This window comes from Gymnodraco acuticeps, unplaced genomic scaffold (assembly GCF_902827175.1).
Source record: "Gymnodraco acuticeps unplaced genomic scaffold, fGymAcu1.1, whole genome shotgun sequence".
NCBI classification, from domain to species: Eukaryota; Metazoa; Chordata; class Actinopteri; order Perciformes; family Bathydraconidae; genus Gymnodraco; species Gymnodraco acuticeps.
Genome location: NW_022990947.1, coordinates 3,349,171 through 3,376,014, shown reverse-complemented (window position 1 = coordinate 3,376,014; position 26,844 = coordinate 3,349,171). Strand labels below are relative to the sequence as shown.

The window sequence follows — 26,844 nt, the reverse complement described above, 5'->3', positions numbered from 1 at the left end:
TTTTAGCTGTCTCTTTGTTCTCTCCATCTCTAACCCTCTCTCATAGTTTCTTTCTCTTTCTCTGTGAGATACAGTAGTGTGGACGCAAAAACAAGCTCTGAGTTTGATCTGAAACAATTTGCTGCAACATTAATGAAAGCATAAACTCATATGAATATTGATGAGCTATTCTTTTCGAATCTGCTCATTCCGGATGGCCTTCAGGCAAAATAGTAAGACATACGCATGCACACAACACAAAGATGGAATATCTCACTAACAAATATTGTAAATTAATATTCCTAAATATTCATAAACACACAGACACACAAACAAACATAATTGTGTGGTTCCGAGTTGTCTTTCTCTCTGTTGATGTCATGTGTCCATGAGAGTTAGCATGTATAATTGTATTCAGTTGATAGGATATTCTTTGTTAGCTAATGTGTGGGTGGTTACATTGAACTGCAGTATGTTGTATGGTATGCCAGATATGTAACATTTCTAGAAAAACATTAGACCTATGCCGTATAATTGTTTTGAGTTCTTACATTTTTCCAGTTGTGATTCTTAAATGTACAAATTATTTGTTTCCTAACAACTTTAAAATAAGTGGAAACAGATTTGTGACGTGATACTGGTTTATTCTGTGTTCTTTACCATTTCAATCACTGAGTCCGTTTGCTGTTGAGAGGAAGAGACCTCTGCAGATAAAGGCTCCTGAACTTTGAACAATAGGGAGCCAACCTGAAAGAAGCTGTATGCAATGATGCTAAAGATCTTAACTCCCATGATTACTTCACAATGCTACCAAACTCTGTCCTTTGCCATTGTTTTAATTAAGAAAACCCTAGAGGCAAATCATCTCATATTGTGCATGATACAAATTATATCTTGTTTGTTTAATCCAAGCAAAGTGTAAAAACATTTAGTTGTTTGAGAAGAATACTAAATGATGTGTTGGTGGGCGCAGACCAACTGGAGCTTTATTTTCATTGTGTGTTTGCCAGGCGACCAACAGAGAGTCCAGACTTTCCTCTAGCTTTTCATCCCTCTCAAATCTGCGTATTTCCCAAAATGTTAAACTATTCATTGAATATTTGTCCTTTTAGTCTGTTTCTTAAGTGTGACCAGCCTGTTACAATGTGTGTTTGTTTCCATATGACCCTACCTAATGAAGAAGTTTCCATTACATTCTACAAACAAAAATAGTCATGCATAAGGCCATTCACTGTATCTGTCAGAGAAGTGTGCATGTGTGTCCTAGTGTTTTTATGTTAGTATGCATTTCTATTAAAGTGGGGTTGTGAGTATAGGAAATAGTTTTTCTTTGCAAGCGGCAATTGATGCCTTCACACTGCAGATCTCTAAACTCCAGGGCAGTCTCATCAAAAATCAAATGCGGGTCTAGTTTGTTTTCATGAAGGATAACAAAATACAGACTGTGCAAAGCAAAGTAGTTAGACATGATGGGTAATTACTACTAACCTTATAAGCTGAGGCGCGGTCGACCTCAACTGAAAATGTAGTTGTGATCTTTCTGATATTCTGGTCCCGTCCTCAGAACTTCGGGGGTATTTAATAAACTTTCATAAACGCTGCTGCTCAAACTTTTCTAAACCTAGCTCTGCTTGATTGTGAATAAGTCAGAGTCTGTGTGTATTCATCTAGTTCCCACAGTTTTCTTTCCTCCAGTGTTTTTTAAAAATACAATGAGGATAATTAATCATAAAATGAATCTTTTCTTTCCATCGCTGTCTTTTGTTCCTTTTCTCTTTCATATCATTTCTTGTCTTCTCCTTTTGTTGTGCCTCACTGTGTTTTCTGTGCTGCAGTTTCTCCTGGTGTTTAGGGAGAGGGACAGACATAATCTCAAGGCCCTTAGGTGCTCACATGTATGCGACATGACACTTTCTGCAGTCTCTGATAACACACGGGTTATATAGCCAAACACACAAACCTGTGTGAACAAACATACTGTAGACACACACACACAGACCTTGATATGCATAACATTCACCATGCATACTACGAGTGACAGTTTACAGATCCAGCCCAAGAGGCTGTGAAGGTCGGAGATATTTTTCTTTCCTCAGTCCTCTCCTCTCTGTGCTATATAAGTGTCCCTCTAAACACACAACTATATTTAGCTACTGATCTAATTTGTGAGCCATCCAGTATAATAGCCTGATTTGTAATTTATTACACATATTCAATTGTATATGTGTTATTAATAGATTAATTTACCTTTTAATTTCCTGAATCTTATACAGCATCACACAGATTTATCTGCTGCTTTACCTCTGCTCATATAGGGTGTGGTTATATTTTTAAACCAGATGTGATTGACTCTATGTTGCAAATGTATTATCTTTTCAATGTACACACGGCATCTATTGCACGTCTGTCCGTCCTGGGAGAGGGATCCCTCCTCTGTTGCTCTCCCTGAGGTTTCTCCCATTTTTCCCTTTAAACTGTGGGTTTTCTTCGGAAGTTTTTCCTTGTACGATGTGAGGGTCTAAGGACAGAGGGTGTCGTATTGTCATACTGATATTTTGTACAAACTGTAAAGTCCACTGAGACAAATGTAACATTTGTGATATTGGGCTATATAAATAAACATTGATTGATTGATTGACTCATTTGAATTGAACACAGTCTGAATTGTATTCGCTATTCTCAGTCTCAAATGAATAGAGCATAATTTGTGTTTTACAGATCCTAAAAATAGCTTGGCTCAGGTTGTATTTGTAGCTCCTGTGGCTCTCTGCAGATACTCTGAGGTTGGTTGGTCTGTGGCCACCCTGCTACGCAGTAAGCAGTGATTTAACTGATAACAGGGCTAAAATGGGACAACAGTGCAGAAACAATGACAATACCAATGTAGAATGTAGGCTAATGATCTCTGTGGCTTTTATATGAGGAAAGATTCCATTATTCAGAACAAAAATAGTTCATTAAAACATAATTGGAACAAAATAACTTTTGAAAACTCATTTTCCGTGTCCAACCTCATTTGGAAAATGTGTCTCGTTTGGTAAAATAATGTTTTTGGATTATTTCCAGGCGCTGTACAATTGCAGTTCTGCTATGCTTAACCTAGTATAATTAGCATCTAAGATACAGAATTTTACCATGAAGGTTTTGTTTGAAAAAAACATGGGTTGCATTTATTGACTTATGTTGAAATGTCCTTGAAAATTGTTATTCTCCACAGACCTCACTCTGAACAGTTTATATTGAAGCTACTTTTTACCAGATAAATGGTCCTATTAACAATTGCTGGCATTGCCTTTGGTATTATTTGCCTGCAGCTAAAGTAACTGACGGGGCTTGTTCGTTTTTGTGATTTGAGGCGCGTCACGTCTCCGCTGTCTCACAAACCCACGGGTTGAGCTCACGGGTCATGCTCACTTATCTGTGACAAACAGGTACTTGCTAATTTCATGACCTGAGGTGCCGATGCAGCCGAGGCACAGTGGAGGCATAGATGTGAAATGGGTTGAATTAGGAACAATGAATTGTTGGTCTGTTAGGACTTGGCAACAGTCATAGCCAATCAAATCAACTAATCTTATTTTCTTTGATAAACGTTGTGTTGCCATGGCACACTGACAGATGCATAATGGAGATGAGAATCCAGGCCAAATTCACCCAAGAGGTAAACCAATGCTTTGTTTAGGAACTCAACAAAAAATAAAAAACTAGTTTGCTGGAGCAAGGTCGCAGGAACAAGAACAAGCACACAAATAGGGCATTCACTGTTAAGCTATTGTCTGAGCTATAAGGAACATATGATGACCAAACATTTTGCTTGCTAGCAATATGTTCATCTGTAGATTCAAGATTCAAGGGTTTATTGTCATGTGCACAGTAGCTACAGTGTAGTTATGGCAATGAAAATCTTAGGTCCCGAGCTTCCTCCAACAATGCAACATATTATATAAAGGACATAAGACGACAAATTAACAATAATAATGCAAAAATATTTGTTTTGCAAATGAACAGAGTACGATACATTTGAATAAAATAGTGCAGGTGAAAGAAACAGAATGTAAGGTTACATATTGTACAGTGAAATACAATTAACTATAAATATTATGATAATAAATAAAATTCATTATAAAGATGCAACCAGATGGAGGCACTTAACAGAGCTCAGGCATTTAGCAGTCTTATTGCCTGTGGAATGAAACTGTCCCTGAGTCTGGTGGTTGTATCTCATGGTGTTAGGTTCAGTGTGTTATTTGAAATCAAGCTCCAACAATATATCTTCTGCTTGGCAGCCATTTTTGTGACACTTCAGTCTCATTGCCTTCTTGTGTGGTATATCAATCCCTCATCAGCTTTGAGCTGCTTGCAAATGGACACCAAAAAGAGCCTGTTTAATTGTATGCAATACAGAAAACAACAAATCCCTAATGCTGAAGGTTTTTTATAGGAAATAAAACATATTTCTCTGATACTCTTATCTGCAGGGTAGAGCAAAAATATGTTCACCATTCAGCCCAAAAAGATAAGGAAAAAAGAGAGATGTACTTTTTTTTACGTTTTCAGCAGAGTCAACCACTGTACTTTTGGCCACCAAGTGGATCCATTAGAGCCGCTATTGTTAAATATCTGTATCTGTGATGTAAGTATCACGGGACAACTCTTTATCCTGCTCTGTGTCTTGTTGAGTGGAGTGTGGGTGCAGCAGGCCAGACAGTCCTTCTCAGTGCGATGACACAGGTGGCAGCTGCAGCATTATCATCAGGCCTCCCAGAAAATCTACTACGGTTTTTTTCTCTGCGCTTTCCTCTTCATCCTTCATTTTTCAATTTCTGTTTTTCACATTCACACCCCCACCTCTCAACTTCCCCGTATTGTTTCAGCTCTCCTGGGCTGTCACACAGAAACAAGATGAGAAACGGGGAAAGCTGCTTATCCGCTGCGCCAAACTGACAGGAGGGTAGTTGTGTGTGTGTGAGAGAGTGTGTGTGAGTGAAACTGTATGTTTTGGTAATAGGGCTTTGTGCCAACTTATGTGTGTGCAATATGAGCACATAATATCATGGGTGTGCATGAGCATTTGTAATCAGTCAGTGTGTGCTGCTGCGCCTGGGGGAGGCTTTCATATATACACAGAGCAAAATACTTTCAGCTCCCATCAGCTTCAGGTTTCATCAGTGCTCACCATTGTGTTACAACCACAACTGCTCTCTCACACACAGGCATATACTGTACTCACACACTGCCTGTATATAGATGTACACATTAATACTCCAGCAGCACTACTGCTACAATTCCCTGGCTCTCCAACATGATGCATCACACTGACAGTCCTCACCACACTGTCGTTACCGGCAGTTTCCATTGTTTCCCTACTTTCAGGCTGTCCTATCAAACTCAAAACTGTGAAGCCTCTATACTTGATTGATGTCTTTGAGTCTCTGATATGTTTGTTTGGCCACAACATCTTATCGTTGATCACATGAAAACACAAGTAAACAGTTTCAAACGTCACACACATAATACAGGTCACTGTTCCAATCAGCTTTACATATTTTTCTCAAATACCAGCATCCCCAATGAGCCAGAGGCAGAGGTGGATAATAAAAAGCCACTGTAAGTCTTAACTTGACCTATTTTATATAATCCTTTTTTGAAAGAGTTGTTTTTAAGTTTTGTAGAGAGCATTTACTGAGGTTTAGTTAAAGGAACCCATTACACAGTGAAGTTAATGCAAATATTTCAGTAGCAGATGCCTTTTGATGTAGAGAATGGGTGCAGTGTACGGAGGAAATGTCACAAGGGAGAATTCAGGCAGAAGAGTTCTGGAAGAGTTAGATGTGTCCCTGTTTGTTTTGCCAGAAGTCCAGAGAAGAGAAACTTACAGTATACTAGCCAGAAGAAGTTTTAAGAGTAAAAACAGTGCTTGAGATGTTTCTTAAAGGCAACTGGATGGTTTGGAGGCTGACAGGGAGTTTTAATAAAATAACATTTTAGTTATTTGACAGGGAGTCAAAATAGGATTTATGGACACAGATAAAAAACATATTGAGAGACATGGTATCAGAGTTTTTAAATATAAGGAAGGTTATGAGAAGTGCAATAACATGGGTTTTTGAAAGTCAGTGATTAATGGGCATGCATTCAGACAATTTAGGGTTAGAGTGGGACAGTACAGCTGTCCTCCCCCCGCTTCCTGGAGGGCAGTGGAAGAATGAGAAGCCAGCACACAATGGTAACCTGATTAAGGTGGAATAATCCCAGTTTACTGCCAGGTCTCAGCTAGACAAGAGATGTCAAGCCAAGGGAATGTACCCTGACAATAGGCCAGCTCTTGGTGTGGCCAGGTTATCTTATTGTGAGGATAACCCTCTGTAAACAATACTGTCAGCATAATTGGAGGTTCAGATATAAGTTGCAGTGCCAGTTTAGGGTACTAAGTGAACATTGGTGACATTTCTGAAACGCAGTATGTGAGTGGAAGGTTAGAAGTGGATGGAGCAGTGGATCCTTGTCCAGAGGAATACATTAGTTGTCTGCTTATGGTGAGCAGTAGTGACAGCTTACAGGAACATATTAGGTGGAGAGTAATGCAGAGCATAGATCACAGCTTCTGCAATAATTAGACAGCACCAGTGGGGACCATGTTGACACCTGGGGGAGCAGCCTAGTGCATCAATCAATCCAGTTACAGATAGCCTCATATGTGGGCAAAATCATGTTGAGTATCACATCCTTTTAGTCATTAACTAAACCAACTGAAGGACACGGGTGGCAGGATGTTTTCCTAGCACATGGGGTTGGAGGTTGGTTACACCTGGTCTGAGTGCCAGTCTATCATAGGGTAACACACGTTGACAGTCAAACACATTCACACCTACAGGCTATGAGGAGTTTCCAATTCAACTGACCTGCATGTCTTTGGATAGGAGAGCAGATTAGATAGAATTGGCATGGCAGCAACCTCCTAGAGAAGTCAAAATCCTTAGAATAAAAATGGAGCATGTCCTTAATTTTAACAGACAATAGTGGCGGTTAAAGCAGCTCGTTGGAGATGCCATCTAATGGAGTAAGAACTAAATAAAATGGACAAGGAAGGGAATTATGGTATAACTAGTCATAGATTGAAGATCCAGGATAATGGGGGATAGCTGTCCATTGTTGTTTATTGATGCAACTATAAAGGAGAATATTGGATTGCAGTAGGCAGTTTTTATGTTTAGGGTGACATGGATACATGGTTGTTTGAAGCCTAATGGGTAATTGTGTTGTGGATAATTACGTTTTTATTACTCAAAGTAGGCATTAAATCAGGCAGACAATCCCATTGAGCCAAAATGAGCAACAGCATGTGATAAGCATTTAATTCCCATTAATCCTTTAAAATATAATTTGTGATGATGCTAAACAAAACTTTCATTGGTGTTATACCTACACATATGTTGGCATACACATGCTGAACTTCCTGGGTGAGGTCAATGTTAACTAAGTTGACAGAACAAAACACATGTTGTGACAGATGATTTAGCAGGGTTTTATTGGCACACAAAGCTTACTGTTTCTCCGATACCAATGGGATCCTTAAAGTTGACGTTGTGTCCTGATTAGTTTACGACTTTTCCACGATAATGCTTGGCATTGACTTCCAACACTGTCTCTTACTTGCCTTGTATTGATGCTTCCTCTCTTACAATTCTCCTCATGCCCTTATAGACTCTAGCTTCCTAATATCTCCTCTTTCATCCTTAGGTTATGCTGGATTTGTGCTTTCACCTTTTACTCTTACTTGACCCCTGTTGTTATCTTCATTTATCTGACCATTTTTCCTCTCCTCTCTTCATTTCCTCTCTTTCTTTGTAATATTAACTCACTATTTCCCCAGTCTCATCCCCTCCCCTTTTTCTTTGACCACTCCTTTACTCCTTGTTAGGTCAATCGTCTTTTCTCCTCTTTTTTTCACCTTCTTCCGTCTCTCATTTCCTTGTCCTCTTTTCTTCCTCTACTACCTCCCCCTCCCCTCTTTTTCCGACTGGCCTCCATTTCTCCCTCCCCTCTAAGCCAGGGTGTCAAACTCATTTCATCGCGGGCCACATTCGCATAAAGGTTTCACTCAAAGGGCCGGTTGTAACTATATAATATATATATATATATATATATATATATATAACACAATGTATTATATTACATATTGCCTCTGCATTGGATTCTTATCGGATAGGGTAATAATTAACTACGTCTGAAAGCAGAAGTCTGGGGCAAATAATTGCAATCTATTCAGTGTGATTGTAACAAAATGAGATGCATTGTGGGACATGTAGTTTATGGACAACGTGCTTTTGTAAAGTGGCATGTAACCGTATATATTAAACGTAATATATTCTTTGCAAGCTCTTGCGGGGGCCAGAGAAAATGAAGTCGCGGGCCGGATTTGGCCCCCGGGCCTTGAGTTTGAGACCCCTGCTCTAAGCTCTCTTATTTCCTTCCATTTTCTCTACTTGCTCATTCATCCCTTCCTTTTTCAATCGCACTTCTCTTGCTTGTGGTTTTGGGCAATGTTCACCAGCATATTGGCACAGGGCTGGTGGTCGATGAGTTTCGCCGTGACTACACACGCACGCACGGACACATGCATTATGTGCGTGCACAAACAGACCTGTTGGGGATGGTGGTTGATGAGGTATGCCAGACTCTCAGCATCTATGCCCATAAGAGCTGCTCAAGAAACCTCATTAGGCCTCCTGGCCACAGCATGGCACTGGCTTCATTACTTGCCAGCCTGCCTTTTTACAATTGTTAGTCCATGGGCTATGTACTTCTCAGCATCCAAAATCATAACTACTGACTAAGACTCACTCATCACACACAAGTTCAGCAACTCGAGTCCTTGGCAGGGAGCTCAATGGACGCCTCAAACGGAGGAGAAATGCAATGCTCCCCACCCTGCAGCTCTTACCCAGGTCACACAGAGGCGTCCTGTCAGTGAGAGGCGTCTCGCTGTTTCTGGGCAACGTTTTATCAGCTGTCAATCAGTTGTGTGCCTGCGAGACACACATTAACTGTCTACAGCAACTTCATTCAGGCAGTCAAAAACAGTCATTACAAATATCTAAAATGTAACTTAAAGTGGACCTATAATGCTATATCTGAAACATATATTGTAGGGCCATACCTATATAAAACATGTCTGCGAAGTTTTTTTTTCAAAATACCAAACAGATCATGCATTTTAGCCATGCCTCATTTCACTCTATTTGCTCTTTTTTAGCCCTGTTTTTGCAAGGGCTGGATCTGTGAGAAGTCTTCTTCGCTGCTTTTGTGGCAGACTACAGCGCCACCTATAGGCCTGGCATATGTACTACAGCGTCTCCAGCGCTTTCGAACGGCAAATGGCCGTGGCTGTCTCCTCCTGATAGGAGAGGTTGCCCATATAGGCGGAGCTCCTAGTTTCTGACGTCAGGAAAATTCAAATCTGTATCAGATCCGTTGCAAGCCCCGTTTTTAGAGATTTGGGTATGGAGGAAAAGAGAGAGGGTTGTGTTTTCTGACACTTGGTGAGTTCCCTGACACACCGGGGACACATATTCATGTATAAAAGAAGTACAAAAGTGCATTTTGCATGATAGGTCCCCTTTAAACTCAAACTTGACCTCTAGATGGTCTTCAACGACAACTCTTTGGCTTCTCTCCTTTGCTTTGTTGTTGACAGTTAAGTTGGCAGAGAATAGTTGTTCATCTCTTGCTAAAAGTAAGCTCATTACCCCAGGTTGTTAGTATTCTTGTAAGTGAAGATTTTTCAATTGCTTGTCTTACTTTTCTTGTTGTTTTTAAAGGAACTATGGTGACTGACTGCTCGTAAAGTAATTAAAAGTCATCAGAGGGCATACTGGACTCATTTGCATTATGATTATACAGTATTTGCTTCACCGGTCATGCTCTCCCCAGGTGCTGAGCGGAGAAGGTGGCTGCGCAGTGTGTATAAAGTGCTTTGAATCTGAAGTATTTGGACCAGACAAGGAAAGAAATCCAAGCGATTTTTGCGGCACCAACATCAACATTCAGTTTTCTAATGAGAACAAGAGCTGTTAGGGAGATTTGGATCTCAAAGAGGCAGTAAGTTTGCACAATAGTTAATATTCCCTTAAAGCACTTACGTTTACCTTTACTAGTTCAGGTAGAGTTTTCATGCCATTTGTATGAGTTTGTTCTTCGTCGTTAGCGTTTCGGGTCAAAAGTGACTGAGTGATTTTAAATCATGTGTTTTTCATCCAATTGCCTCAAGACCTTATGTTATCCTCTCACACTAGCTCTCTCATCTCTCTCGTCCTCCTCTCAAATCTCTCGCTCTCTCTCATCTCTCTCTCTCTCTCCGTTCTCTCTCTCTCTCTCGGAATCGTCTCTGCTCTCTCTACTCTCAGTCTCTGCTAATCTCATGCGTCCTCTCTCCCTCCTTCGCTCTCTCTCTCGACGGCTCTTCATCTCTCCTCTCAGGTCTCCTCTCTCTCTCTCATCTCTCTCTCTCTCAACACATACACTTCTTGTGCTTATGTCCCCCCACACCTTCCAGACATAAAACAATGTACTCTAAGTTATGGGAAACCTCTCACTTTCTTCTCGCGCTGTATGATACAATGTATCATACCTTCTCACTTGTGCGAGCTCTGTGCCCTTCGAGAAAGAAAAACCTCTCACTTTCTTGCAGTAAATGCCCTTCCATTACTGTCTCTCATGCAGTTATATTTGTGCCTTGCTCACATTTGACTCATTGACACAATGAGTAGGTTTTCTGTCAGATAGGCTCTGGACAAATGTTTTGAACCAGATGAAGAGGAGATTGAACCAGACATAGAGGACGGTGTCTCAGAAATGGAAGACAACAGCGATCCAGACTATGAGCCTGATCAACAGTCAACAGACCAGGAAGAGGCCCCTGAGGGAGAGGAGCCCTGAATATTTATTTTTCTCTAAATGTTCATTGAGGAAAACAGTATCAGTGTCTTATTTTATATTCAACACAGTGAATGCACTGAATGCTGAACTTGATGGGCCCACCGGTGGGTCCGGACCATATACTGTTGTTGAAAGTACACAATGAAACAATGACTTGCTTGTATCAAATCAATACATCCCATACATCATTGGAATGGGAATAATCTACAACACCAACTAAAGCATTTCCATCTCCAGTAAACACAGCCTACATGGCAAGCATTTTATAATATACAGTAATGTACAGTAAGCACTATCTTGAACTTACTGCAAAATTATAACATAAAATTCACCCCTGGTGTCATTCGGTCTGTCACCCCTTGATTTTACTAGCTTTGACTGTTCAAATGAGATGTCAAACCATCACAATTGGATAAGGGGTTCCAGAGATATCGCTGTGCAAAAACACACCGGTCAATTTTGACCGAAGATAGTATGGGAAGGGGGGTATGACCTAACGCAAGAGAAGGCTTAACATGTGGAAGTGCATGTGATGATTTATGTTCTGTATATATGGTTATACAATTTGCAACTTTTTCCCCAGGCTATTGCTGTAAATAAGTGTTGTTTTTCCTTTACAAGTTTCTTTGTAGTGAAAATGGGAAGAGATGACTCAGTCTCAGACATTGTAATATATGCAGGCCTTCAGCCACATTTATATGCTCCTACGCTCGCTTCACTGGCTTCCGGTAACTGCTAGAATCCACTTCAAGACACTGGTACTTGCTTACCATGCTGCGAATGGATCTGGCCCTTCATACATCCAGGACATGGTTTAAACTGTACACCCCAGCGCGTGCACTACGCTCTGCATCAGCCAAACGACTCGCTGCGCCCTCGCTGCGAGGGGGACCCAAGTTCCCAACGGCGAAAACACGTGGGTTTGCTGTCCTGGCTCCAGGATGGTGGAATGAGCTCCCCATTGACATCAGGACGGCAGATAGCTTGCACATCTTCCAGCGCAAACTGAAAACTCATCTCTTTCGACTCCACTTCGAGCGATAGAACTATTAACAAAGCACTTATATACTAATAAAGGACTGGCTTTTCTAAAGCCAGTTGAGTAGCACTTGAAATGTTTTTGCTCTATGAAACCTGATGTACTTTTATGATTCTGTTTTCTTCAAGTTGTATTTTGTTGGACGAACGCACTTATTGTAAGTCGCTTTGGATAAAAGCGTCAGCTAAATGCAATGTAATGTAATGTAATGTAATATGCAGCGGAGATGCCCTGTCTGAGGCATTTCAAGTCTAAATAAAAAAATGTTTCACAGACATTAGAACTCTCCTTGTTTCTAATGGGTGCAGTAGGTTACTGTGTTTGGCTGCTGTTATTTGATATACATATCGGCTTAATGTGGATCATTTAGCAGTAGTACATTGACAGGATTGAAGCTTGGGAGCAGTGTGACACTATTAGCTGTGCAGTGCATCACATTAGTGTCCTGCCTCTCAGTGTGTGCCTCCAACAGGAAGGTCTGGGGTGTGACATCCAACCAGCTGCTTGGCAGTTTGCTGCAGTGTGGGCTGGATTGAAAGCTGGAGCAACGTAGGCTCAATTTTCGGCCATCCATCTTTCTTCATCATCTCAGCTGCAACTCCTCCGCCACTGTCACCGACCGAAAAAAGAAAGATTAAAACTACTCCATCCCCCTCTTTCTCTCTCTCTGTGTAATGGTCTCCTCCAGACCGCAGTAGTGTACCATCAATCCTCCCAGCTGTCAGGCTCTGTTCAGGCCTTCCTGCCGCTGGCATTCTAAAGCACCAAGTTACATAACGGATAAAGACTGAAGAAGGGAACAAAAGAAAGGGTGGTAGATAAAGTGAGATATGAGAGAAGAAGGGAGGTCAAAACAGACAGAGAAGCTAATAGAGAGACAAGGGAAACAACAGATGATGGATACAGGTTGGGGATGGGGAGTAGAACTAGTAGCTATGTGCTTGCCTGGACTCACACTTTCATTTTATTTTGACATAGGTCCTGAACAGGTTGACAGAGGAGAACCTGCATACTGTTCACATAATGTAGGTAACCTCTGAAGTTCAAATAGCTACGTAGTTAAAAGCATTTATCGTAGCATCTACTAAAAGGAAAAACAACTGACTAGGCAAGCAGGCTAAACCTAATAAATGTACATAATTGGAAAGCCTAACAAGAGACAATGTGCAACAATAACCCTGTCAATCAATCAATCAGTCAATCAATGTTTATTTATATAGCCCAATATCACAAATGTTACATTTGTCTCAGTGGACTTCCCTGTCCCCTTTTCTTTGGCTCATTTCAATAAGCATAACAATGTGAAATGCTCTTGCGTTGGCCCTGTTTTGTCCTATTCTGCACTTCCTGCCCAATCCAGTCATTCACAGTATTAGTGATGACCCCAAATGTTATTTACCCATTTTGTCCTGTCCTCTCATCTTCTAACTTTTGTAAAACTGCTCTCCTGATCTGAAGCAGATTTTGTGTGACCGTATTACACGATTGTTATTGTGCTTCCGTATTCTTCCGTAAGTTACATTTCACAGACAAATGTCAGGCACAGGAGAGATGGAGAGTGCGACAGCGCTTAGGAAATTGGAGGAACCGTAGAGGGAAATAGTGACGAGTGGCTGGGTATAGATAAGGGAGATAAGGATGGAATACTTCAACAAAGTCAAGATGGAGACAGGGAAGAGGAAGCAAGGATGTTTCTCCAGGCAGTACAAGAGCCTTGCTTCCTATGGGGGTTGTGTACTGATGAAAACCTTCAAGTTCAAAGTAAAGGTATGCTATGGCCTTGAGACACCAGACTCTGCAGTTTCACCCCTTGTTTGATTGTTTGTTGCAGGTTTATACTGCAAAGTGCCTTCAGTTGATGTGGGAGACTCTGCTGCAGAAACGTATCTGTGAATATTCAATATACTTTCTGAGCTTGTTTCTCTCTTTCTACCACTTCAACACAAACAGGTCTTGTTGAAGAACTTTTTTGTTTTATGTCTTTCTCTTTTGAGTCTGGACCCTCGGTTTCTTACACCTTGATAATGTTAACTTTCTATCACACTGGACAACTATGCAAACAAGTATGAATAAGACTGTCTGTTAAAGGTAGACAGAATGATGTTGATGGTTTGGGCTCACACATCACAGTGGAAGATGTATTTGGTTAAAGTCTAAATAGGATTTGTAAGTACCATCTGTGTGGGTGTTCTGCACTGTTATTGTATCCACACCGAACACCCCGGCGTTTCACACTTTCAAAGAACCACAGGATTACTTTGTTCACAGAGTATGTGGGCGTCACCGAATATAAAGAATTCACATTTACAAACTTTTTCCTCTTTAATGTCACTATGAAGAGTTGGAAACTTTTGGGGTCCTTTTGCATTCCAGCCCCATTGCCTTCATTAGGATAAGTTGTGTGGGTGCAGGGATACTGAGCCATGCTTTGCAATTGTAGGGATACTTAGTGGTTACTTATGGCCTGTGTTACACCTTACATCAGTCTTCTCTTTAATTTGTTTATTTTGTTCTTTTTGTGGGGAAATAAATTCTCCACTCTATCACATCACGTTATAAAAATGACTAAGACAGGCAATAACAAGCGTTGAACAGGGATGTTTCAGGTTTTAAGGAGGTCTTTTATGCAAACTTGGCCATTACCACATTGCTGTGTTCTTCACTGCCCAATAAAAACTAAGGTTGCAGAAGAGGGCCCCCTTAAATCACTATGATTTACCTGTGTGTGTGTGTGTGTGTGTGTGTGTGTGTGTGTGTGTGTGTGTGTGTGTGTGTGTGTGCACGCAAGTGTGTGTGTGTGTGTGTGTGTGTGTGTTGGCTGTTCTGTTACTGCAGAAGAGGCCGTCTGAGTGCCGCAGAGCGTGTACTTGAGAAAGGACACCTGAGTTTGTAAATCAGATTTTCCCTCTGGGCTTTGCTGTCTGTTCTATTCTAGTTAGCATTATTATTTATCTCGGTTTTTAACTGTTAACTCCTTCCTTTCATTGTGTTTGACCTTTTTCTCTTCATCTGTTATTTGCACTTCTTGTGCACAAACTTCGCCCCAGCTTTACTCCAGATTTATGTTCTGTTTGATTCATTGCATTTGATTAATCTTTAAGTTGTTTTTTTCTTCCAAACTTGGATCAACAATGCTCCTTTGATATGGACCATACTATAACCAACTCTTTGAACTCGGCCCGGTAATTATTCCTTTCCAAGTAATCTGCCAATTTGTATCTAACTATTACCTTCTGTTGTTTTTCTCAAATGTCTGAGGATGGAAAACACTACAGAATATTTAGTATGATTAGAGATTTAGCCCTAATTAAGCCGCTCTACATAAACCCGCAACACCATGGTGGATACACAACACCATAGCGTTACACTTGGTTTTTTTTCACAGCACCACTATGTAGGAAATGTTGCTGGAATGGAAATTCTCACTCCTTTTAATTAGATCAAGCAATCTGTGAGAAGTCTTGTAGTGTTTATCCACACATTAGAGCCCATTAGAAAGCACACTGTTTGATGTTTTGACAGAGCACTGTGATGGGTCTTTATTTATTTCTAAGACATGAAAGGACACAGAGACTGAGCTTTTAAAGTGCAGATTGTTTGGCTATAATTCAGGTGTTTTTAAAAAACCATATAATGATGATATGGGCATGACAGGAACTGTCTCTGTGTTCTGTGGGGGAGGAAATACAAAATGTAGAGACATGCAGTATTCACACGTTTTTTAACCAAATAGAAAAATGTCAGCTTTGCTTTTGTAAGTGGCTTCACATAATTATAAAGGTAAAAAGCCTTCTTTAAACCAAACCCTAATCATACATACAATTTTCAGATGCAGAAGTTCAAAGTGAGTTGGCCCTGTTATCCTTTTAGTCTTCGGTCCTTGTTCATCTATCATAATTACCTCACAACAAGTCCTCCAACTCATACGACCAATTGGGCCGATTGTTCAGGCCCTTATTACGACCAAATATGTCGTTTGTTCAAGCGCTTAATACGTCCTTACGTTTTAAAGTTTTCGCCCTCTAGTGTTCCCGTTGAATGCTAACGTTACAGATGGTCGTTTATTCACAAATAACCCTCTCTGTAAAATCCTAAATTGTAGGATAGTTTGGCCATTAAAACGCTTTTTGATTAGATTTCTAGCGAGAAGTGTATATTGTACTTTTAGAATCCACGTCCAGTCGATATGTAGGATCTATAGTTTGATAGATATTACGAAGATGATTTGAGGTATGCGGCAGCCTCCATGTAAAGTTACGGGTTGAAAATAAAGCCAATGATCAAATGATTTAACAGTGATATCTGCAGTACTCATCAACTAAAAAACATCAGTTTATCCTTGTTAACGACATGTATTGGTTTAAATTGTGTACAATGCTTTTGTGTTCTTCCCATAGGTTTTTCTCTTTCGATTCTGAGAGACACCTTTCTTTTTTCAGAGGTTTTGATAGGCTAAAACATTGATTGTTATAGCCGCAATGCATTTCGGGATATGGTGTTTATATGATATGAAATTGGAAAAACATTTTTTTTAAATAAAATAATACTTTATTCCGAGTGTTCTTGCTTTTCTCTTTGGAAGTCATCACATAACGGCATTGTAATACACGGTTCGGCTGCATTAAATATTACATATTTGCCGTAGATATTTATTTATAGAGCCCTGATGAGAAGACCTTTTGACAAACTGTAAGAAATGCCGCCAAAACTGAATACGTGACGTGGATCATAAATATATTAGCCATTAAACAACATCTTCCATTTTTTTTCACACAATACTTCTCCTTGCAGTATCAACACTAATTCGGCTGACTTTTATATTTGATCCAATTGGTAGATGTACACCATAACGGTGCACAGCTGATAGAAAGGGATTTTTTTGTAGTTTTTAAAGATATTATTTACTGCCTTTCCAACTCCTGTTGACTGTTACAGGTACAGAAAGTACTGATCTGATCACCAGAAAAACACAAGGAGCCTCCAAGGTGTTAGTATGTTGCATCCTGTGATGTAGATTGACACCTGTAGCACACACTAGAGGTGTCATCCAGACAGAAATAGGAGTCACAGCCGATACGGCACAAATCAAGCAGGAAGTACAATACAAGTACTGATTCTCTGGAGTGTTGATGCAGGTCCACACTGGGGAAATATGACAGGGGTATATGTTGACAAAATGACCAATGTCAACTCGCAAAGGCGTGTGTGGCTTTTGATTGATAGATCGTATTTCATACCTCACCAAAGGAAAAGTTGGGATGATTTAGACTCCCCCACTTTAATTTAATTTCAGGTTTATTGTAATATGAATAAGAACCTCTTTATTGAATGAGCATGGTTATACTGTACTTAATAATTCAGCTGTTTGCTACTTCATACACAAAAGCCTTTTGGTGACAACTTTAACAAAGTAATAACATTAGTTTGAATTTGAATGCACAAACACATGAAAACATGATCCCATTCATGCACAAACAAGCACATGGACGTCTTAATAAATGCATGCATGTTTGCACTATACACAGACATGCATATTGACACCCATCTTGCATACAGTATGTGCACATACACAGTTACACACAGGCTCACCCATACGCACACAAGAAAACACACACAGTCACCGTGATGGCAAATGTCAACGCAGCTTACTCTCCCATGAGGTTCAGTGTCAGATCAGATTGTGCTACTTTAGTGAACAGTACATTGGTCCCACGGGTTGCTTGGTGATTTTGTGTGTGTGTGTGTGTGTGTGTGTGTGTGTGTGTGTGTGTGTGTGTGTGTGTGTGTGTGTGTGTGTGTGTGTGTGTGTGTGATTAAGAGAGAGACAGGAAAATAGAAGGAGAACCATGATGAGATCTGTTGCATAAGGAGATGCAGTGGACTGTGAAAGAGAACAGGTGGCTCCTGTTTCTGCCATCTAGCTTTATGTGCCATCTTCCCCAATGTGTGTGTGTGCATGTTTATGTCTGTGTCTTAGTGAGCGAGGGACAGAGAGAGATCTATAGCTTCTGAAGCAGGGATGTTTGCGTATACCTGCAGATCTTCAGTCATTTGCATTTGTTACACTGCCCTGTTTCTCTCTCTGTGTGTGTGTGTGTGTGTGTGTGTGTGTGGTGTGTGTGTGTGTGTGTGTGTGGTGTGTGTGTGTGTGTGTGTGTGTGTGTGTGTGTGTGTGTGTGTGTGTGTGTGTGGGTGTGGTGTGTGTCTCTGCATGTGTGTTTGTTCTTTCGTGAGCAGGGTTCCGGTTGGTTTAGAAATAATTAGAACAAGCTGCAGGAGCCCAGAGAGATCGTTCTCCAAATGTCACCCAATTAACAATCTATACTGAACACTCAACTGTTCTGTCTCATGCTGCCTTCCTGTCTGTCTGTCTCTACCTGTATGTGTCTCTGCACTCTTCTTTTCTCCCTGACAGACAGAAAGCAGAGTAAATGGTTACGTTTCATTAACATGTTTTTCCTGGTTCTCTCTGTCTTCCTCCCTCAGATCAGTCATCCAGGGCGGTGGTCAGGACTCGGCAGCAGCCTGGCTTCAAGGGACCGAAGGGTAGTGCGGGGTGTGGGGGCAGCACTCGGAGGGGACCTCTGTAATCAGCACCCCCCCCCTCTACTATCCATCTCTGCACAGCCGCCCTCCTGCTTCAGAGCGACACACTGCCTGGGAGGAGCGCCATTGCCAGGGGATCTTGGCACAATCCGCAGCCCGTAACCCTGCTACCAATCTGGCTCCAGGCTCCTCCTACTTCTCCTGCACCACTTCTGCAGCGTCAGCCCAAGCTTCACTCACTACTCCAGCTCAACTCCAAGCTTCACATCCGGGCCTGAGTCCAAATCAATGCCCAGGCTCCAGCTTAGCGGCTGCTAATCACACCGCAATTCCATCTCTGTCCTCCAAGCAGCCAGAGGGGGTGTCCTCCTCTTCAGAGTCCTTAACTCTTGGAGGTGGAGTGAGTCTGTCAGGTGGGGCTAGGAAAGGGGGAGGAGAGCACCACCCCACTAGCCATATCCCTCGTGCAGCCGGGTCCAGCGCGTCCTCAAGCCTCCACAGTCTTGTAAGCAGAGGGAGCCCCTCCCCGAGCATCTCATCCTCCATCCAGGCCTCCCCTCCACCTTCTACTCCTTCCCCAGCATCCTCTTCTTCCTCCTCCTCTTCCTCCTCCTCCATGTTTACGGGTCGTTTAGGGCAACCTCCGAGAGGCCCTCTGTCTCTGCACAGCTACAGCCGTAAAAATGTCTTCCTCCAACATTCCCTACAGACTGCCGAACTGCAAGCTCTGACGCAGAGAGACAGTTGAGGGCACAAAAACATTTACACCATCCATATTGACTTTAGTGACAAAATGTGTGTCTTTAGAGAAAAACTGCTGCTCCTTTGGTACCAGTTTGCTTGCGTTTCACTGTCCCAATTCCCCCTGAATCATCTTCCACATGCGCTTACAATCATGCTTGTATCACAATCCAGAATTACCCTTTGCTGCCATTTTGTTCTCGGATCAGGCTGTGAGTTTGTAAAAAAAGGCACTCACCTGTCTATCAAAACACCCACGTTGTGTCATTCCAACAGTTTAGATGTGCTTACGCCCACTGACACACAAAGTGCAGAGAGACGCACCACTTCTTATTCATGCACTTAGACACAGATGTAGTCTCACACACACTTAGAAATACACACACACAGACATCATTTGTGAAATATTTGCCTCATAAACTGCAGATATAACAGGGTGTTAAAACTAAGTGCAAAGATGAGGTTCGTTTTTGTGTTTTTAAAGATTTGTTGTTATCCTTTTATTTGATGATTTTTTTTATTCAAAAGTTGAACCATGTGCTGCTTAATGAATGATGTGACAGGTCATAATTTGCCCTGTTAAGATTATACTCTCACATTGCCAAATCCTTTATCCAATCAACTTCTCATTTTCCTGGATGTCAGCTGATGGAGGTCCAGAAGAAAATACATGTTTAGATGATCATCCAAATCCATGACCCTGATACTGCATGCTTTTTAAACTGTAAGGAGATTACAGGTGAGCATTTTGTACTGCAACACAAGAGGGGTGACTTTTAAAGTCTTTTAATAACGTTTAATTATCAACTCTCTACTCAGTGTTTCAATAAGGGAATCAATCATGCCGAAACTTATTAAACAGGAGTGTTTTGAGAGGTAAATGTTTGATGCATTAATAACACATTAGAAGTACTTTTGGCTTAATACTAGACCACTGTTTTTATAGAATCACAATGTCGCAAAATATGTCACATTATATACAGGAGTCAATGTGTATCTGCAATGTTAGATTAGTACAGTACTGACATGTAAAGCTTCCTTTTAATATTAGATAGCAGCCATGTGAATCATTTGGCACTTATAATGACAAAATAACACTGAGTAGCACAAAGTAATTAGCACTACGGAACATTATCTAACAAAATAAAAACACTTCAGGCAATGAAATGGAGCAAGATTTGGCACAACCAGCATTATGAATATTTTGTAAGGTTTTGTAATGAAGCCAGTCAATTCTTCATCAGGGCTTGGTATTGGCCAGGGCTACCAACTGGTGCTTTGCTAAATGACAGAATCAATATTCATTTTTAGAATAAAAAATGAATAAGGTTTCAAATAATGGCATTACAGTGAGCTGACATCCTGTATACAGAGGCAAGTGAAGGAACACATACAGCACAGAAAGTTATTTACTTGATCAAATAATGAAAGAAATAATCAGATTTGACAAACTATACCTTTTAAAAAAGCATCAACGCTGGGTTCCTGGCTGATACCCAGTTCTTATACCAGCCCTCTATTATCTTCCTGGTCTCAGATGTGTTATTTGGAAAACTGACCTAACACATAGCATTTGGTATAATAAGGCAGATCCCTATGTTATTTTTGGACAGTATGACTCATGCCTTTGAATAAGATTTACATATATTATAACTGCCATGACCTGCTGAGTCGTATCATTATTTACAATTTGGGAGCATGTGTCAACTTCAGAAATAACAAAACCACCTTCTTTTTAAATGTGAACAACTGGGCAGCAAAACAACCTCTTCACTCTGCAACTGTTGAATATATTTCCTCTGCCGAGTAAACTGTCCAACAGCCCTTTTTTCCCCGTATACGTTTTGGGGTAAACAAATCTTCTAATGTCCACCGGGAGCCGGGAGGCTGCAATGCTGCTAAGTACAGGCCAGGAGTTCAGAAAATGTTAGACTTTATAGAAGTTGTTGCCCTTGCCTGTCTCTAAACAGCAGCTGGCTGAAGGGAGGCTGTATAAATGGTGTGTATGTGTGTGTGTTGTAATGCACACCTCATGAGGCAAGGACCTGATCGAGGTGAAGAAAAGCCCAAATGAAGACAGCTCTGCTCCCACTGGTGGAAACTACTACTCTCCCTCTGGTCTGCTTCACTTGCAAACTATTCCCTCCCTTTTGTATTCTGTCTCTTCTATTTCTGTCTTTATTTCTTCCATTTCTTATTCCCCTTCAACATCTCCCTATACATTTCTCTTGTTCTCCCCAGCACCCCAGTCTACTGCATGCAAACTCCTTTTGTTTCTGTTCTCTTACTAAATCGGTTATCTTCCTCTCCCCACTATCATGTCCCAGGTCTCTCCTTCCCTCCTTCTCTTTCCCCTGCGTAGTGTACTAACCCAGGGCTTGTATTGTTATACAGTGTATCTGTACAACACAACACTGTGCGGTGGCTCTCAGTCCTGGGCATTGGGGCCTGATTTTCATTCCAGCTGTCTAATCAGGGAGTCATTTTACACCGGGTGATTGCAATTAACTGCCTGGTAGTGTAGACGGCCAGCAGTAATGTGGCTCCAGAGGACTTGTACTGGGAGGCGCAGCTGTAATGGGGAACTAAACATTCCCTGCTTGGCTTGTTTACATGTGGAGGATGACGATGCTGTGTTGCTGGCTGACCTCTTAAGAAATACTATTTACATCCCTCGTCAATGCGTGCATCATAATGCTGTTGACACTGTGAAATGTCATAGGGGGTTGTTTGGCTCTGTTTGCACTGCCCACTCAAATTATAATTAAATGTTGTTATTTTTCCATGTGTTTCCAACAGCTTTGCTCAATTTAGCTGTGTTCATATTGGGAATCCATCAAATGTATGATGATAATGAGACTTATCTGAGATGGCAGTTCACATGTGTCACTGAGGTTTTATTAAGACAACAATGCCTGTGTTAATGTAAGAATGAACTCATATTGAACTTCACCGCGTGGGAACTAGGGTCTACAATCATGAAATGGGGCACCTCACAGACCTCAATTCTTCCTCTCACTTAGCAGCATGTTGTGCATTTAAAAACCTACATTTTATTTTTTGGGAAGTTATTTATTGTTTTTTGCCTTACTTGTATTTATTGCCATAGAATCAGTTTCCTTCTTGGCACTAACAGATTTAAAAGTGGTCATGAAATGACAATTATAATAATCATGATGTTATTATAATTTTAATGAATCACATATATACTACTGTCCTAGCTTTTTACATGCTTACTGTAATTACGTTTATTTTTTCTTTACACCTTGCTGTAATAATGAAATTGAACTGTAAAATTGTACATAATTATTATAACTGTTAATGTTCAATGTTCATCAACACAAACGTTTCGTGCTAAATGACACGTAAGAATAGTGTCCACATACAGTACACTGTTTGTTGCCACATAACAGCCTGAAATAAAAAAAAGAGAATTTGCTTTTGTTGAATAATGTCAAATGCAGTCAGAATTCTGAGCTCTTACCAAAGTGCTTCTGGCAATAATTAATAATCAGAATCTTATCAAATTAATATATTTAATTGTAAACTTAGACCCCATGCTCAATTTTCCATGTACAGGCCAGTTGATTCCTTCCTAGGTGTTGGGTCGCTGGTTTACCTTTTACCCTCTTTGAAAAAAACCCAGCCTTTGCATTATGACTATTGTTGCTTCAGGTTTCTTTGAAAGAACATGACTTTGCAAACGTTTGTCTAACTGTGTCAGAAAAGTTGATGATCTATTAAAGCTGCTTTTTCAGTTCAGGCTGAAGTTGTGCGTTTAAGTATATAAAACTGTTGGGTAGATTCATACTGTAATCCTCTGACCGACTAGCCCATAAATGCTTTTGGGGTAATCCAGGAATCGAAAGGTCTGTCTTCATATAGCAGATTTGTTTCACTTTACAGATTCCTGATGAGCAGTTTGTGTAGAATTGTTTGACGGGGGTATTCAGGTCTAAAAGCGTTGCAGTGTGTGTTTACCCAAAGTGTTTCTCTTTACTTTGCCAGTTGTTACACTCACTGTTCACATGAATAATGTTTTATCAAAATATTTTTGTCCTCGTCTCTTTATTGTTCATATTTAATATAAATAAATTGCTGGAAACTTTTTGGGAGATTATGATTTGACTGTGAATATTCCATCACTTTTCATTATAAAATAAGGTGTGTCTGTAAAATGACATGGACACTTTGAAGCAATGAAGATGAAAGACGGATTTTGCAACCACCAAAAGAAGCAGTGAATAATAAAGCGGTGGATCTATGGGACTGAGGCTCCATCTCTCAGGCAGGGTAGATTTCATTGTACAGATCTCTAAAGGAATGAATGAAATCAAAGAGTGAAAGTAGAACGAACAACAAAGCGATGAATAAAGAATATTAAGGGCCATCAATCTAAAAGACTGACGAAAACTTTTCCAGCTACATCATTTGAGTTGACTCTAAAAGGTTGTGCACAGCAGTGTGTGCAGACAGAGGTAATGTTACCTGATTTGACATTAGCCTCCAACCTATTTAGTACATTTTCATTTGGCAGTGGCCATAAAGTATGTGAGTGTTTAGAAAATCAATACATTAGATTGTGTTTATATGCATGCTTATATGTGTGGGATGTAGACTTTGACTGTTTACCCCTAAGGGAAAACCTGTGCATGTTTCTCATTTCTGCACTCTAAAAACGAATTCAGTCGACCTTTCACCTCCACTTAATTAAATGCATGGTTGCAAGATAAAAATTTGAGTTAATTGATTTAGATAAACATTTTAAGTTGCAAACATTAATTTATAAGTTGTGTTGACGTAATAATGTTGGTAATTACATCAACTTAATATTGTGTGTAATTTGAACTCTGATTTCTGCATTAATTGACTTAAAACTAAAATTCAAGTTGTAGTAAGTACTGTAATGCAATTGGCTTGATAACTTAATTGTTCTACACCTTGAGTTAAGGATTTCAAGTCCACTCCCACTTAACGTGCCTGGACAAGTTCCCACAGTTAAGACTAATAGAAATATACAAAGGACATTTTAAGGTGAGTGTCATCTTTTGTCATTCAAATACAGTAGATAGCCTTGTAGTTGCACTGTATAGGCAAATTGCTGTTTGACCAAAATTAGCAGCCTTTGAACTGTGAATAGTTCTGTGAGAGGATACAAAGTAGTAGAGGCTACTGTGAGAGTACAAATACTTTGGTTACTTTTGTGATATCGCATTTTATTAAAAATGAATCTCGTGAAGCAGATCAAGGACATGCTTCTTGAGGTAGGATCGTTATTTAGAGTTGTCATTGAAATGCAAGTTGTTGGCAGTCACCCATTCAGAATATATTCATTTAGGTCATTTCTCTTTTTTTCCTTTTTCAAAAATAGCACAATACAATTGAAGTACGCAGAGAACTATAGCCATCCGCTGCCTTGTCGTGTACCTTGGAGAAAAGGAAGAGGACCTTTTCAAGGAGTTTAGCGACGTAATTAAACATCTTGAAATAAAATAAAATCCACGGACACAGTGTTTTTAACACAGGACAAAAGCACTGCTCTCTGTCAGTTACATTTTGAAGCATATTGCACTTTTGGCCACACCCCAATCAATAATATCTTAGCAACGTTCAGCATGGATAGGTGTTGACAGCAATGGCATGGGAAAAGGATTGTGCAACATTTGAAAAGTGGCTTCTGCTCTTCTCTTAACCAGTTCACATATTGTATGGAACCTGCTAAAAAGATGAGAAGGGACACTAAAACTTGCACGGTTGTGATTGACAAAATCTGTCCACATGCATTTAAACACTAGGCAAAGTACTCACAAGCACCTCTGTGTGTCTTCAGGACCACATTGCCATGACGACACACACATGCAGACTCAATAGGTGAAAACAATACCAGCGTTGCTTTAGCAGCTGGTAATAATGGCTCTGAATTAGCTAAGAGTGACATTTAAAAAGTATGCAATTACCTAATTCATTATCTCTTATGCGCTAACCTATTATTTAATGTGCTTCAAAAGGACATGAATATCGCCTTCATCAGTGACCGGTCCACCCCAGGATCTGACCATACGATGGCAACCATCGTGGTCGAGGGAAACAAATGAATGAGCAAGCATTCTGCGTTAAATGTGTTCATACTGTTTGAAATAATGACTGTCGGCAGTGTAAACATCTTTGTTACATCTTTTGTAAAATGGATGTGTGTGATCTGCAGATTGGTGGCCATTGAGAGTTTGTTTCTGTAGTTTTACAAAAACTTTACTGATTTTACACATTTAGCACTGGTTTTAAATATGCAAAGGCCTCTAACTTCATTGTGATGGCAGCATGTATTTGCTGTGTCCCCATGTCCCATGGTAATATGGCTAATGTGTTTATTTATTATTTGTGGGGCAATTTACATTTGTGTTATTTATCTTTTTTGTCAAGATTGAAATGAAGCTAAGCGCAAGTTCTTTCAGGAAGACTGGGTGTACATACATTCACTCCGCAGCTGCATATAATCAGCTCATCACAGGCGTTCTCTTTAACCTATTACATTTCACCTCTTGCTCCAGCAGCCAATCAACGTGCTGCAGCCCAACTATAAAATGGTTCTCCTCTCTCCTGCAGTCAGCTGTGATTTCAGGTGTTCATGCACCTTATGGCATGTGTCAATAAATGTTCAAACTAAATGAATTCTCTCCTGATTGAAACATCATGTGTTGAAATAAACAACTGCAGTTCAAAATAAAAAGTGAATTGCCTAATATTTTTGTTGTGGAATCAATTTATTTATTTCTTTAAAGGCAAAAACATGAAAAAGCTAAGAAAAAAAACTATTGAATACAATATATTTGGAGCAACTTCATTTATAAATGGTTGTCAACTTAAAAATGTGTGTTCACAATGATGGTAATTAAGTACATACAACTTAAAACTCCTTTTAAATCATGTGGTAAACAAGTTGGAACAACTTGATCTTTTGAGTAATCAACTTCAAAACCTGTGTTTATGCTACCAATCATTAAGTAAGTGGTAATTAAAAACACCTCTGATTGTAGAGGAAAAGCCTTCTCCCCTAACTCAAATAACTTTGTTGCTTTAAGACAATTTCATTAGAAGTTGTCTTAACTCAATAAACATCGATGCAAACTGTTGCGTTGATTTTTTTTGTTGAGCCAAGGCATTTGTTTTTAGAGTGTGGAGTCACTCAATTATCTTTGGTGAGGTAACGAATTTCTGACTAGCAGACATAGAAAAACACACTGGATTAGAAGCCATCACATTGATAATAATGTATCGACTGAAGGTCAACACATCAGTAAACACACTTCTTATTAACAGAGCTTTGAAGTCGAAAGAGATCAATGAACAGACAGTACGTGTATTTATTCTGTTGATGGGAGCCCTCACTGCAGCTGAAAAATGAACATCTTTGGGGATTGTTATGCAGTCCAAAAAGTTTAGTGCTTAAACATTACATTGATTTGTTGGTACCACTTTACAATAAGACTACACTCTAAAAAAATACACGGCTCTACTTAAATAAATTGAGGTAACACTTTGCATTGATCTTTTTATGTATTTCCAATTTGATCGATTATTAAATTAATCCGAGTACCATTTAT

The 26,844-nt window shown here is 40.1% G+C and overlaps 1 protein-coding gene across 1 annotated transcript in view; it reads left to right on the top strand.

The window, feature by feature from the left end:
• Positions 1–23,352, top strand: part of ccser1 (coiled-coil serine-rich protein 1) — a 136,379-nt gene extending 113,027 nt beyond the window's left edge. The window contains 2 exon segments of the mRNA XM_034234800.1: positions 18,443–18,562; positions 18,564–23,352. Coding sequence (XP_034090691.1) covers positions 18,443–18,562; positions 18,564–19,250 — 807 coding nt within the window. The 3' untranslated portion in view covers positions 19,251–23,352.
• Positions 23,353–26,844: the final 3,492 nt, after the last annotated feature.